This window comes from Phyllobates terribilis, unplaced genomic scaffold (assembly GCF_046119375.1).
Source record: "Phyllobates terribilis strain yellow unplaced genomic scaffold, ASM4611937v1 Scaffold_1__5_contigs__length_1240528914, whole genome shotgun sequence".
Lineage (NCBI taxonomy): Eukaryota > Metazoa > Chordata > Amphibia > Anura > Dendrobatidae > Phyllobates > Phyllobates terribilis.
In genome coordinates this window covers 97705963-97722013 of record NW_027362761.1, presented here as the reverse complement: position 1 = coordinate 97722013, position 16051 = coordinate 97705963, and the positions used below count along the sequence as shown (strand labels likewise).

Genomic DNA, 16051 nt, shown 5'->3' with positions numbered 1-16051 from the left:
CATGGCGTCCGCTATCCATTCCAGTCAAATTTCCATTCCAAAAGTCAAATGGCGCTCCTTACCTTCCAAGCCATGCCGTGCACCCAAACAGTGGCTTTGCACCACATATGGGGTATCAGCGTGCTCAGGAGAAATTACACAACACATTTTGGGGTCCATTTTTTCTGGCTGCCCTTGTGAAAATTAAAAATTTGAGGTTAAAGTAGCAGTTTTGTGAAAAAAAGTTAAATGTTCATTGTTTTCTTCCACATTCCAAAAATTCCTGTGAAGCACCTGAAGGGTTAATAAACTTCTTGAATGTGGTTTTGAGCACCTTGAGGGGTGCAGTTTTTAGAATGGTATCACTTTTGGGTATTTTCTGTCATAAAGGCTCCTCAAAGTCACTTCATATAAGATGTGGTCCCTAAAAAAAATGTTTTTGTAAATTTTGTTGTAAAAATGAGAAATCGCTGGTCAACTTTTAACCCTTATAGCTTCCTAACAAAAAAAAATTTTGGTTCCAAAATTGTGCTGATGTGAAGTAGACATGTGGGCAATGTTATTTATTAACTATTTTGTGTGATATATCTCTCTGATTAAAGGGCATGAAAATTCAAAGTTTGAAAATTGCAAAATTTTCAAAATTTTCGCCAAATTTATGATTTTTTCACAAATAAACGCAAGTGATATCGAAGAAATTTTACCACAATCATGAAGTACAATATGTCACGAAAAAACTATCTCAGAATCAGGGGGATCCGTTGAAGCGTTCCAGAGTAATTACCTCATAAAGTGACAGTGGTCAGAATTGAAAAAATTGGCCCGGTCACGAAGGCAAAAACAGGCTCTGGCGCGAAGTGGTTAACATGGGTGTGTAGACTTTTTATATCCACTGTAATTGAAAGCTACTGTAATTTTAATTATCCATATAAAAATGTTATGGTAAATATAGGGGCCCAATTGGTAAGGGAGGTCAAGGCACTTCGACCTCAAAAACAGCAACCAGCTGCTGTCACAGACAGAACTATTGGACTGCAAAAAGCCCATTTACTGTTCTTGCACAGAGGCACTTTTCTGTCTGTTTCTGCCACTGCTACAGCTGTGTGTAAATTATAAATGGTAAAATCCAGCTGTCAATTATTAATACATTCCCACAAGCAGCAAGATAGGAACAACACAATTCAGAGTTCTAAGTGCTCCAGAACTGTTTTCCATGGTAAATTCAAGTATTTGCTAAAACAGAGGAGTGTGCTTTAAACTGTACAAAAATTAAAATATTCTTCAGTTTACCTGTTACTTATTAATGAAAGCTGCTAGTAATGACTGGACTTCATGTAGTTTACAGAGACCATTTTAAAACAATAACGTGCTGTTCTTATATTTTATAATAGGGCAAGGTGAAATATCATGAACACATCACTAAAGGTTTTGAGAACATGCCGGTTGGATTTATTGGAATGCTCAATGGAGAGAATACTGGGAAAGCAATTATAAAGGCTTAAACTAAGAGAAGAAGATTTCAGCACTGTAAAATGATGTACAGGTGCTTCTCACAAAATTAGAATATCATCAAAAAGTTAATTTATTTCAGTTTATCAATACAAAAAGTGAAACTCATATTATATAGAGTCATTACAAACAGAGTGATCTATTTCAAGTGTTTTTTTCTGTTAATATTGATGATTATGGCTTACACAGCCAATGAAAACACAAAAGTCATTATCTCAGTAAATTTGAATAATTAACAAAAAATACCTGGATATTATAAAACAATAAATAATATCTGTTTTATTATTGACTTTGAAAACTTTATTATCCTAGGTATAAGGCTATGTGTACACTGTGCGTTTTTGATGCATTTTCACGGCGTTTTTACCAAACGGAAAGGCACCAAAAACGCTAGGCAATCCGTCTGCCAGCTAATGCAATGACATTTCTGATGTGCTGTGCACAAAATGTGGAATTTTCCGCTCAGGATTGTCATTGCATTTAAATCCGCAGCATGTCCTTTTTTTGTAGCGTTTCTGCAGCACAAAAATGCACAAAGAATGGTACCCGGGTCGGGGAAGAAGACTAATTCTCCCATCATTCGACCGCTGCTCCTGCTGATAACAGCAAGAGCGGCGCGGCTGAGGAGAGAAGTAGTCTCCTCAGCCAAGCCGACGTCTGTGCGCGGTGTGTAAAAAAAAAAAAAGTAAAAATCAATATTAAAATAACAAACACCTTTCTCACCTGTCCGTCGTCCTCCCGATATCCCCCGGCGACCTGATCACCCGGCAGCCAGCGGTACACTGACGGCAGAGTTCATCAGCTGGAGATCAGCAGACGAGCTCCGGGACCTCACTTTACTGTACCGATGCTGTGTGGGAATGTTCCCACGCAGCACTGATGCAGTAAATGAGGTCACCGGGGCTGATCAGCTGATTTTCAGCTGATGAACTCAGGTGAACGCAGCCTGCAGCACAGTGATGTACACTGACAGGAGTGCTGTCTTCTGCAGCAGTCACGTCAGTGATTGATGTGGGATAGAAGTGACCCAGATCTCCGTGGGACACTTGGATTACGTTATGATGGCGGACAGGTGAGGGATATGGTTGTTTTCTATTTTTGTTTTTTTTACAGGAGACGAGGGATTCGGGGATTAGGCAAATGTGGCGCCCCTGAGGGTTCGGTCGCCACAGAGCTACTGCATCTCACCCAGAGGTGTGGTATCTCACCCTCAGGTAAGGAAGGAGTACAGCTCAGGACCCTAACACCTGCATTCACTACACCACATTTCAGAGGGCAGGGCGAGATTGCTCCTACAGGAGAGCACAGTCCCTGGAACCTGGCTGGAGTGGGGGGGGAACCACAGTAAGGGGGAACCATGTAGTGGGTGTGGGTGGAGGATGTAGTTCAGGGGAGCACTTGTGAAGGAAGTATATAAAATAGGAAACCATCTTAGATGAGTGAGTTCAGTCAGAGGAGAAGTGACAGGAGCAGAGGCTCTGTACCAGAGGCGGGCCTGGACAGTGAGGCCCAAGTCTGAAAGGAGAGAAGAGAGGAGAGGGAGCAGGAAGGCTCCAGGAACAGAAAGGTTCCCAGGTGTACGGGCAGTGCTGGAAGCCACCCGTACGCCCGAATCTACCGGGAGGTGGAGGGGTCAGGCCACACAAAGGGAACTGGGTCCCTCAACTAGTAGAAGATTGCAAGTCTCAGCTAGAAACCGGAGGCTGCAGAACTTTATGTCCTGTAGCCACAAGTCCACGCCAGTCTCACCGAGAAGGTAGCCATATAGGACCCAGGGGACGGAACACACTTCGCCCGCCAAGGCCCGCGGGTACCGGATTGGAATCACTAGGTGTGAGGTGCAGGGAAAAGGCCAGAGGAAGGACACAGAAGGGGGTCCTGCTAAGTACTCCGGAGCTATCTGGGGGTAGACTGAGCCCCTCACTGAGTAAGCACAGAACGACGTGGGCAGTTACATTGAGCTCTGTAACCTGGACTGCAACAACTGTGAGTAAAGATCCTGGGACTGCAATATCTTGTCTCTGTGTTCCTTGCCGCGCCATCACTCACTGCACTACAACGCCCAGCACCACCACCAACATTCACGCACTGCCCTGAAGCTAACTCCTCCTGTGGGGAGTAATAATACCCTTGCTGCAATACCACCAGCTTCAGAGGACTGCTCCGCAGCGGCGGCCCCCTTTAGCCGCATTCCACAGGTGGCGTAGTCGGACACTATAAACTCTATACATATAATTTCCCTTGGATTGATCGCCCTGGGTCATCGACCGGGTCACCGCCACTGTGACTACAACCCCCAGCATCCACCGGCCCGGCACCACATCATCACAAATAATAAATAAATTATTAAAACCGTGTGTAATTTTATTTCAATAAAATATTTTATTCTGGCCGTGTCTTTATTCAAAAACCGTCGAAAACATTACTACGGGGTTATAGACGCCCCCATTACTAACCTGGGCTTCATATCAGCTGCCAATACAAGGCTGACATAAACCCCAACCTTATTACCCCACTCGCCACTGCTACACTGCGGTGGGAAGAGCGAGGCTAAGCTCCAGATTTAGTGCATCTTATGGATGCGCCGTTTCTGGAACTGCTGAGAGCTGATATTATCAGCCGCGGAGGGGGCCAGGATCCATGGCCCCTTCCCTGGCTATTAATATCAGCCCGCAGCTGTCTGCTTAACCTTTGCTGGTTCGATTTTATAGGGGGAGCCCGCGTCATTTTTTTCTGGGGTCCCCCTGAAATCTAGCGTAGTAAAGGTTAAGCAAACAGCTGTGGGCTGTTATTAATAGCCAGGGAACATTTTTGGCTCATGGCCCCTTCCCCGGCTACTAATATCAGCTCCCAGTCGTCGGCTTTCCTTCTGCTGGTTATGAAAATGATGCAGGAGCTCACGCCATTTTTTTTATTTTAGGCTATGTGCCCACGATCCGGACGCAGCAGTGCTTTGGACACAGCATATTTTTGCTGCGTCCAAAACGCTGCAAAATTGTTGAACAATACTATATTAAAAGGCCACAGCCTAAAACCATCGTCATCACACCTGATCCCATATTACTGCCATAATAATACAGACATTTTGTGAAGCGTGCCAAATATATATTTAAAGTCAGCCAGCTGTGTGTTGTTGAACCTAGTCACACTTGGTCGCTGAACAATATTATACTAAAAAGCCACAGCCTAAAACTGTGGTCGTAACACCTTTTAGGTGTCACATTTTTGGGAACGTGTCAGATATTACACTCCATTTAAAGTATGGCAGTTGTGTGTTCAAGCCTATTCACAGATGGTCGCTGGCAAATAGCATATCTGTGAACAATTTTGTCAGAGTATTACGCCAGGTTTACGGACTGACAATAAAACATACAAAAACCAAGATAAATTGATTTAAAGAGTGGGTCTCCTATACTGTTATTCTGCTTATGCAGCAATTAGAGGGGCTGGCAAACATTAGGACGCACTCGAATACACATTTGAAGAGACGTAAAAAAAAAAATCTATATAAAAACACAGCAGGATATAAAAAACAGACTTGCCAATGTAACCTCAATGTAATCACATTGTACGGCTCCTGCACCTCCTCCTCCTGTTCGGCCTCCATCTCCAAAATAACCACATCAGTCACAAGCTGGAAGCACTGCAGCACTGCCTTGGCCAAGCAGCAACAGACTGTGCTGAAAATAATATGCTTAATGCTTAGGTGACAAACCGCACACCGCTGCAGAGATGTTGAAAGCTGTAACACAGCAGGCAGATCTGTGACTCTCACTGCTGAATATACAGCCGGCATGGTTGTGTGTGACAATGTCAGGAACCTGGTAGTGGAGAAATGACAGCCGGAGTAGATGCAGTTTCCCTGTATGCCAGTCCATTCATCCGACCTAAAGAATATGACTGTAGTGAAATACAACTCTCTCTGAGACGCAGCCCTGGCTAAGAAAAGTCTGCGTGAGGGTTCCCGGACACTCTGTGGCTGCTTTTTTACTATGGATTGGATGTGCTTATGCACGTTATTTCTCAAAACGCATTGCAGATCAGGCCATTGCTCAACTCTGTAGTCTTGAAATTCAAGGCGCAAAGAAAGATCTTTGTGTGTCGAAGCACCACCGAGAAGTGTGAGCTGATGTTGCACGGGCTGCCATTGCTTATACAACAAGCTGCAATAGAGGACTTCCTGGGAGAAATGACAGCTGGAGTAGATACAGTTTCCCTCTATGCCAGTCCTATCACCGAGCTAAAGAATATGGCTGTGGTGAAATACAACTCTCACCGAGAAGCAGTGTCAGAATAAAGAACATTGGGCCCACCAGAGAATTTGATACTCTGAGGGCCCACCTTTCTCCCCTGCTCAAGAGTCCCATAGCAACTGCAAGGTTTGCGCTATGAACTCTCCTTAAGGAGTAGCCAGGGCCCACCGGAGGAGTCTCCGGTTCTCTGGTGGGCCCATCCAATCCTGCCAAGAAACAGCCCTGGCTAAGAAAAGTCTGTGGGAAGCTTCCCGGACACTCTATGGCTGCTTTTTTAGTGAAGGGGAAACCCACACAAGCATGGGGAGAACATACAAACTCCTTGCAGATGTTGTCCTTGGTGGGTGGGATTTGAACACAGGACCCCAGCTCTGCAAGGCTTGAGTGTTAACCACTGAGCCACTGTGCTGTCCTCTCTGTTCTCCCTCTGATATCTAACATGCTGGAGAAACTTGCACCTACTGCCACTCAGTATCTTCAGCTCCTTTGTGGGAAACTAATGTATTTGGGCAGCCACTCAGTCTACTAAATAAAATTCCTGAGAAGGAAATTGTGGATGGCTTTGCTTCTGGTACTGGGTGCACTGCTAATACCATGGCGTCATGCCATAATTCACTGGAAATATTCCAGGCTGGTTGGAGCCAAGCTGATTCCCACAGAAAAGTACCAGCAGCAAGCTAAGGAGATGGTGGCCTCTATCATCATCACAAACACCTGATGAAGGTGGCCTTGTCCACCGAAACGCGTTGTGTGTGTTAATAAGTCAGTCATTTTAATTTAATTTTTGCCCTGTTATTGGCGCTCTGATACCGCTATTCACATTCACTGATTGTTTTTCTTTTCCCCCTGGTTGGGGTGCGGTAGAGCTGCCTCCATTTACTTGTTCATCCACCTGTGGGATGAAGATAATTAAGTAGTCACTATCTTGGTTTCCAAGCTGCGCTGCCCTGACCCCTCTGGAACGCTGCCGGGAGTGGTGGTGAAGCTGGGCGTCCATCTCGGCGGTAAGCCCAACTAACCGGATCACGTGACTCACCATCGCGAGATCAGGATCTGTGAATGCCGCTGAAAGCAGATGACAGCCACGAACGGAGCTCAGCCTGTGGAGCTTTACACTGGGGTTGTGCAGAGGTGCACAACTCCATAAGGTTAGTAGCCATTCCCACACCCACCTACATATTTTATTACTGAGTCACTCATTGCGCCCTGTTCTCTTTTTTTTACATCTATCATCATCACGACCTGCAAGGTTTGCACTATGAACTCTCCTGAAGGAGAAGCCAGGGCCCACTGGAGGAGTCTCCGATTCTCTGGTGGGCCCTTCCAACCCTACCAAGAAGCAGCCCTGGCTAAGAAAAGTCTGTGGGAAGGTTCCCGGATACTCTATGGCTACTCTTTTACTGTGGACTGGCTCCAGCAATCTGTAAGATTGCAATCTATAAGATCCCTTCACTGGCTCCCAATTGCCTAATGTATCAAGTTCAAACTACTAACACTGTCCTACAAAGCCATCCATAACCTTTCTCCTCCGTACATCTCTGAACTAATCTAACAATATATTCCCTTACGTAATCTCCGGTCTAACATGCTGGAGAAACTTGCACCTACTGCCACTCAGTATCTTCAACTCCTTTGTGAGAAACTAATGTATTTGGGCAGCCACTCAGTCTACCAAATAAAATTCCTGAGAAGGAAATTGTGGATGGCTTTGCTTCTGGTACTGGGTGCACTGCTAATACCATGGCGTCATGCCATAATTCACTGGAAATATTCCTGGCTGGTTGGAGCCAAGCTGATTCCCATAGAAAAGTACCAGCAGCAAGCTAAGGAGATTGTGGCCTCTATCATCATGAGTAATTTGCTCGTTGACTAGGAGACTGACTCCTGCTGCTGTCTACCTTGTGAACATTGTGTTGAAGCTTGATTGACCCAGGGCCCGCAGTCTTATGCCTCGGGAAGACGTGTTACATCCCAGGGTCCGACTGAGTCCTGGCTTCCACAATATTAACCCAGTGATGCGTCAGTGAGATGTACCATCCCTGGTCACAAGCACTTGTCCACGTGTCTGTGGTTAGGCGATCCTTCCCACTAACTGCGCTGGTGAGGGTACGGGTAATGTTTTGGGACCTGTGCTTGTATAAGGCGGGGATGACACAAGGAGAAATAGTGGCGGCTGGGGACCGAGGGCCAGCCGCCGCCATGAGGTTGCGGAAAGCTTTCGCCTCCACGAGCCTAAAAGGCAAAATTTCTAGTGCAAGCAGTCGAGAAATGTGTGAGTTTAGTATTGTGGCCTGTGGGTGGCTGGCTGCGTATTTGAGCTTGTGTTCAAAGGACTGGGGTAGGGACAACTGAACGCTGCACTGGGACAAGGATGTGGTTGCTGATGGTGATGGTTGCGAGTGGACAACGACAGGTGCAAGGAGGGAGGAATTTTTGCCTGTGACTCGCCCCCTGGGCCGTGGGGCACTCAAGACCGGACTTCAGGGCAATGCTGGGAGTAGTAGTGGTGACCCGGTCCCGTGGCTCAGGGTGGTCAGACCAGTGGTAGTCTATGATGTGTTTTAGGTAATGTCCGACACTACGCCACCCGTGGATTGCGGTCAGGGAGGACCGCCGCTGCAGGGCAGACCGCTGAGGCTGGTGTTGGGGATGCAGCAGGGAATAGTACAGCTCCCCACGGGAGGAGTGTAGCCTCAGGGCAGTGTGATAGGATGCTGGGGGTGATGGTGCAGGCGCAGCAGTAACCACACAGAGTCCAATAATGCAGTCCAGGGTCTTTTACCGATCTTATCATAGACCCAACAGGAGTACAGGGTAGGAAAGGACCTGGGTGTCTGAGGGCATTCGGGCGACCTCCGCTGGTCAGGGTGAGTGGGTAGGCCTACCGTTCTCTCTCTCTGCCCTTGCTGACTATCTCCCCCTTTAGTGGTATGATAGCCCACGTCCCTGAGCTTGCCGTGTACTACGCCTGTATGGCTTGCGACTCGGGCCTTAGGTACCTGTAGCTTCTCCGTGCTGGACCGGTCCCTCTGTGTGGCGGAACCTCCAGGCTTCTTGGCCAAGGGACCTGAAATCCCTTGCGGGTTGGTTTTCTGCTGCAGGGCTTGCAACCCTGACAGCCTCGGACCCCAGTGTCCGGTATGTAGTTTCTCTCTCTCTGCCAGGACCGGCTCTCGTCGCCTCTGTCCCTGGCTTTCTGTTCCTCTTTTGCCTCCTGGACTCCTCAGCTGCGGCTGACCTGTCCCTCTGCTTCTGGGAACCCTTCTGGATACTTCAGAAGTGGGTCCTGGTCTCCCTAACCCTGCCCTCAGTACCAGTTTTTATAGGGGCAGTCTGGTCCACCTACTGGCCTGGGACAGGAGCTGCGGCATGCAAATGGTCCATGACCAGAGAACCTCCCTCCTGCTCTCAGACACAGCCTTACAAGTTTGTGGCATCCAGGCCTGGGGTGACACATTCCCCCCTAGGAAAGCTTAGTACTCTGGGACTAAACAAGAAACACGATACAGGGTATAAACTACAACATAAACACAACAGGGAAAGAAATAACAAACAACACCACATATTGAGTTCTTTAGGTCACAGTATGGCCTGTGACCGGGTGTCCATATCACCAACACAACGGGAGCCTTAACCAGGTGGGGGTCTGTCCTTGCCCCGAGTCCTTGACAGTCTTTATTCTTTCCTTTGGTTAGGCTCCGAACATATTTACATGGACCTTTTAGTCCATTTGTCACTATGAAAAACTGGAAAACAGTATTAATAACCAGGGTACAAACATAACACATTAAATATATACATTATACATTTAGATCTTCCAGCGAGCTGGCATTTGACCCCTAGTGCTCCGGGTTGACCTCCGTAGCCCACTGTCTGGTGGTGGTCTAACCTGGCCTTCCCCACTATCATTGAGGGTACAGATACTAGCTGGGTGTACAGGTAGGGCAGGTAGCTGTCTGCGGGTCCTTTGGCTTACCGCAGGCATGGCAGGCTCACTGTCAGCAGAGGGTAGACTCTCCTGGGCTGCTGGCGTGGGTTCTTCCGCCTCTGGGGCCGCTTGATCTTCTTGTTCTTCCTGTCCTCCTGTAGGCTCCTGCTGGGTAGGCTGAAGGAAGTGTAGGACGGGTACCACTATTGCGCCATTTATCTGAGTCCAGGTCCGGGGGAACTCTCCGAGAACTGTGCTGATCATCACTTCCTTGTCCTCTGCGGGTTCAAGGTCATCTTGATCTTCACTTGGACTCTGTAGTTGCTCGGGGCACCGTTTTAGGTGGTCGGTCTCTGGAGACGGTGCTAGTGGTTTCTCCTCCATCCTTGGTAATCACACATACCTTCGGGTTGTCGTGGTCGGACTGCAGTACTGTGTACGGGTCTCTCTCCCACTGGTCATCCAGCATGTGAAGCCTTCTCTTCCACTTCAGGACCTGCTCACCAGGTTCCAGGGGACCAGCAGGGGCATGTTGGTTGAAGAGCCTCTCTTGCTTTTCTCTCGCTTGAGCCAGACTCCTCTCCACACTCTCCTGTACCTTCTTGTACTGTAGCCGCCGTTCCGTATCCCAGTCTGCGTCTGGGGAGGTGTCCTCAGGTGTCAGGACTCCCATCTCCAGGTCTATCGGCAACTTACCTGGTCTTGCTCGCATCAGGTAAGCCGGGGTGCAATTTGTAGCATTCACCGGGATATGGTTGTACAAGTCAATCAGATCTGGCAGCTTCTCTGGCCACAGGCTGCGTTCTTCAAGGGGTAACGTTTTGAGGAGATCGATGACGATATTGTTCATTTTCTCACACAGCCCGTTGGTTTGCGGGTGGTAAGGCGTCGTCTGAATCTTCCTACAGCCGTAGAGGTTGCAGAACTCCTGGAATACTTCAGCCTCAAACGCTGGACCTTGATCTGTCAAGACCTGTTCCGGATACTCATGTGGACGGCAGAAGTGTTGCTGGAAGGCTCTGACCGCTGTTTGGGCTGTCAGGTCTTTAACAGGAACCACTACGAGGAACCGGGAGTAATGGTCCACAATTGTCGGCGCATAGACGTAGCCCGACCCGCTTGGAGCCAATTTCACATGGTCCAGACCTACCAGCTCAAGAGGCTGCCTGGTGACGATGGGCCTCAAGGGTGTCTGCTGGCTGGTACGGTCCTTCCTTCTGAGGTGGCATGGGCCGCAGTCCCTGCTCCACTTCTCGATGGCCCTTCTCATGCCGACCCAGTAGAACCGCTCTCTCAGTAGGAACTCCAGTTTCTTCCACCCGAAGTGTCCCGCTCTGTCATGGTAGGCCTCCAGGACCATTGCTGCATCTCGCCTTGGGACCACTATTTGCCAGGTTAGCTCGTGCGTCCGGTGGTTGACAAGCCTTCTGCACAGCTTACCCTCATAGAGGAATAGCCTGCTTTTCTCCTTCCATATCTGCTTGGCTTGCTCTGGAGCGTCCGGGCCAGGGCTAGCGTCTTCCTGGGTTAACAAGTCTTTCACCAGGCGTATTGCAGGGTCGCTATCTTGCGTTTCAGCCCAGCTGTGGTGGGGTAAGGTATTGGACATGACGGTGGTTAAGTCCTTGTCTCTTACCCGGTGAGAAAGGTGAGTGGCCCCAGGGAGCTCTATTTCCTCCAGCTCTTCCAAGTCGTCTTCTCCTTCAGGTAGGTGGGGCATTCTTGATAGGGCGTCTGCATTGGCATTGGTTCTGCCTGCCCAGTATTTGATTGTGAAGTCGTAATTGGATAGCTGGGCCATCCACCGCTGTTCTAGGGCACATTGTCCAGATGTGTCAGCGGGTTGCTGTCCGTGTACACGGTGAACTTTGCGGAGGCCAGGTAATGCTTAAACCGTTCCGTGACGGCTCACACCACTGCCAAGAATTCTAGCTTGAAGGAGCTGTAGTTCTCCGGGTTTCTTTCAGTGGGCCTCCGCTTCCGGCTGGCATACGCGATCACCCTTTCTCTGCCCTGTTGGTTCTGTGACAGTACGGCTCCCAGTCCCACATTACTGGCGTCTGTGTGGAGAATAAAAGGCTGACCATAATCGGGGTAGGCCAGGATCTCATCCCCCGTGAGGGCCATCTTCAACTGGCGGAAGGACTCCTCTTCCGGCTTGTCCCACTTGAAGGGTGGCTTGTGACTTCTGGACTTAGACTGTCCTATCAGGAGCTGCCATCTTAGTAAACCCGGGGATGAACCTTCGGTAGTAGCCTACCAACCCGAGGAATTGCCTCACTTCCTTGATGTTAGAGGGGCTCGGCCAGCTCTTGATGGCTGTAACTTTGTCGGGGTCGGGGGCTACTCCCTCTGCACTCACCACGTGTCCTAGGTATTGGACCTTCGGTTTTAACAGGTGGCACTTTGAAGGCTTCACTTTCAGGCCGTAGCCTGCCAGGGCTTCGAACACCTCGGCCAGGTGCTTTAGATGGTCCTCGTAAGTCTTCGAATAGACGATCACGTCGTCCAGGTAAAGGAGGACCGTCTCAAAGTTTCGGTGCCCTAGACAGCATTCCATCAGCCTCTGGAAGGTCCCTGGTGCGTTGCAGAGCCCGAAGGGCATACAGTTGAACTCGCTCAGTCCCATCGGGGTGGTGAAGGCAGTCTTCTCCTTGTCAGCCTCTGCCACAGGAACCTGCCAGTACCCGCTAGTAAGGTCCAAAGTAGAGAAGAAATTAGCTGATTTTAGAGCTGCTAAAGACCCTCTATCCTAGGTAGTGGATACGCATCTTTATGGGTGATACGATTGATTTGCCTATAGTCCACGCACATTCTCATGGTACCGTCTTTCTTTTTTACCAAAACTAAGGGAGCTGCCCAGGGGCTACAGCTATCTCTAATGACCCCAGCTTCTTTCATTTCTCTCAGCATACCCTTAGCGTTCTGATAATATGCAGGGGGGTACAGGCCTGTGTCTCTCTTTTATTGGTGGGTGGCTCCCCGTGGGGATATGGTGTTCTATCCCTTTCACTCTGCCGAAGTCTAGCGGGTGCTTACTAAAAATTCTCTCGTACTCTTGAACCCCCCGGTAGACTCCTTGTTTTTGGTGTAGGGGAGTGGAGTCAGCACCCACATGGAGTTTCTGGCACCAGTCCTCCTTTTGTTTCTGGGAGCCATTACCCTCCGCCTGTGGAGATGGAGGCAACGGTTCCACGGCCCTGATAGCTTTGTGCTCAACAGCAAACAGGTTGGCAAGTGTAGCGTACCTGGGTAAGTGTACCTCCCTCTCCCCAATGTTGAGAATGCGAATGGGCACCCTCCCATGACGGACATCAACCACCCCCCGGGCTGTCAAAATGGTGGGCCTGCTGTCTGAGTACACGGGTTCTACCATGACTTGGTAGTCTCTACCTCTCAACCCGATTGCAATCCGACACCAGATCATCATTTCACTTTTGGGAGGCATGGAAATGGGGAATGGGTCACTCATTCTTACGCTACCGATCTCACCACCAGACAGTTCTACCTGCTGCCGTCTCATCAGGGCTCTTATCTCTTTCTGGAGGACCCTCTTTTGGCTGGAGCTCGCATTCATCGCCACCTGCTGTAAAATCACAATTACTTCTGAAAGACAGTTTTCAATTACATTAGTACCCACAGTTATTTTAGGGTGACTTTCACGACGGTCAATGTCCACAATGATCACTCCCTGTGCTGGCAGTTCCACCTTACCAATCTTGATGGTCATCTCTCTGAACCCCACCTGCTGCACGGGTTGGCCATTGCTGGCAATGATGCTTAAGTCATCGTCTGGGTAGCGGGTTATGTCAGCGTCACTCCAGTACCGCTTGAAAAGTGCGTAGGGGATGGTAGTCACTTGAGACCCGGTGTCCAGCAATGCACTCATGGGGATACCGTCCAGCACTACGGGTAAGACCGGGCATCCTCCCACGTACTTATCACGCCAATTAGACAGGCCTGATGACCTTATGCCTGGGGGTTGGCCCTCTGCCCCAGGTCGGACCCATTTAAAGTACAGTACCTTGCTATGTGTCCTGGCTGACTGCAATGGCGGCAAATCGGCTGTCCATCCTCAGCGTAGCGGTCGGCGGGCCTCCCTCTGAACGACGGGATGCTCCTCTGTCGACGCCACGGGACATCCTCCGGACTGGAAGCCAGCTCGATTGGTCTTGACGGTTCCACCTGCAACGACTGTACGGTCCTGGTTAATGCAGCCACACTCTTTGTTAGCTCCTGGACCTGATGGTTCAGGTCTGCAGGCTGGGATGGATTTAGGGCCTGTGCATCAGGCCCCACAAGGTCTGCAGGGTAGGGCGCTGCCCCCTGGTGGTAAGTGATGGCAGGGCGCCGGGAAGCTACAGCGCCACCTGCTGCGGGTTCTCTGAGCACTCGGATGGCCCGATCCGTGAACTGCGCAAAAGTCAAATCGAGGTTCTGTAGGGCAATGAGGCGCAGCTGGGTTCTGTGGGAGCTGGACAGCAGACCTTCTGTAACATACCTGGCGGCGTCCTTGCATAGTGGTCCATCTCCCACTGTGCAAGAGTGCGCACTTCATCTCCAATCCAGAATGTCTCTCTGGCTTCCCTCCATGCTGTCTGTTTGCTTCTGTTTCTGCTGCTTAAGGGCGGCGCCCGATCACTTCCTGCTTTTTGTACCTGCTGCAGGCACACCCCTTGTGCGTCCTCAGCCTATTGCTGTCTGTCTCCTGGTATTTAACCCAGCTGCTCCAATGAATCCCTGCATGAGCATTGTGTTTCATTCAGTGTGCTCTTTCACTCTGAATGTGCCAGGTCCCCTTCTGTGTTTGCTTGCTGCCCTTCCTGGAGGCTGTATTTCCAGGCCTGTCTGAACACGCTCCTTGCCTGTTCGTTCCGCCTTCTAGGGGCCGCATACCTAGACCCGCTCCTGTATCTTGTCTGTCCTGTCTGAACACGCTCCTAGCCTGTTCCTCCCGCCTTCTAGGGGCTGCATTCCTAGATCCGCTCCTGTATCTTGCTACTGTGTCTGTTCTTGTCTGTATACTCTTCTAGCCTGTTTCCTGTGTTTCTCTATGTCCGTACCTTTCCTTTTTCTGCAGAGTCTGAACTCGTACCTAACTCCTGCTCGTTGTCACTGTACTTCCGTTTGTGAGTTTGTGGTCCACTCGCTACTTCACTGTAAGTACCCTGTGGGTATCTGGTTCTGCCTTTCCCTTCCTGCCTGTTCCGTGTGTACAGAGCCCTGTCCCCCCTGCTCTGCCTTGCTCACTGCTCCGGCAGTCTTGCTCCGCTCTGACCCTTTGCTCACTGCTCCGGCAGTCTCGCTCCGCTCTGACCCTTCGCTCACTGCTCCGGCAGTCTCGCTCCGCTCTGACCCTTTGCTCACCGCTCCGGCGGTTCTAGCCTGCTCTAGCTTGCTCACCGCTCCGGCGGTTCTAGCCTGCTCTGCCTTGCTCACCGCTCCGGCGGTTCTAGCCTGCTCTGCCTTGCTCACCGCTCTGGCGGTTCTAGCCTGCTCTGCCTTGCTCACCGCTCCGGCGGTTCAAGCCTGCTCTGCCTTGCTCACCGCTCCGGCGGTTCTAGCCTGCTCTGCCTTGCTCACCGATCCGGCGGTTCTAGCCTGCTCTGCCTTGCTCACCGCTCCTGCGGTTCTAGCCTGCTCTGCCTTGCTCACCACTCCGGCGGTTCTAGCCTGCTCTGCCTTTGCTCACCGCTCTGGTGGTTCTGGCCTGCTCTGACCCTCTGCTCACTGCTCCGGCAGTCTTACTCCGCTCTGACCCCTTGCTCACTGCTCCGGCAGTCTCGCTCCGCTCTGACCCTTTGCTCACTGCTCCGGCAGTCTCGCTTCGCTCTGACCCTTTGCTCACTGCTCCGGCAGTCTCGCTCCGCTCTGACCCTTTGCTCACTGCTCCGGCAGTCTCGCTCCGCTCTGACCCTTTGCTCACTGCTCCGGCAGTCTCGCTCCGCTCTGACCCTTTGCTCACTGCTCCGGCAGTCTCGCTCCGCTCTGACCCTTTGCTCACTGCTCCGGCAGTCTCGCTCTGCTCTGACTACTCTTGCTCACTGCTCCAGGCGGCCTCGTCCTGCTCTACTCTCGCTCACCGCTCCAGACGGCCTCGTCCTGCTCTACTCTCGCTCACCGCTCCAGGCGGCCTCGTCCTGCTCTACTCTCGCTCACCGCTCTAGGCGGTCTCGTCTTGCCCAGCTCTCGCTCACCACTCTGGGCGGCCTTACTCTGCTGTGTTTGTCCGCCACATCTGTGGTTCTGTTCCTGAGTCCCAGTGTGTACTGGGTCCTATCCCGCCTGTGTTCCTACCTGCTAGTGCCTCCCTGTCTGCACTCTAGCCGTGCTTGCCTGTACCCCCCTGCCTGCATACCCGCCTGCCTGCATACCAGTCGTG

The 16051-nt window shown here is 50.5% G+C and overlaps 1 protein-coding gene across 1 annotated transcript in view; it reads left to right on the top strand.

Annotated features, from left to right (window-relative positions):
* The window catches only part of LOC141165943 (prostaglandin reductase 1-like), a 191530-nt gene extending 189855 nt beyond the window's left edge, over window positions 1-1675 (top strand). The window contains exon 10 of the mRNA XM_073652063.1: window positions 1371-1675. Within this exon, the coding sequence (XP_073508164.1) occupies window positions 1371-1481 (111 nt within the window). The 3' untranslated portion in view covers window positions 1482-1675. The remainder of the gene's footprint in view (window positions 1-1370) is intronic.
* The last annotated feature ends 14376 nt before the right edge of the window (window positions 1676-16051 follow it).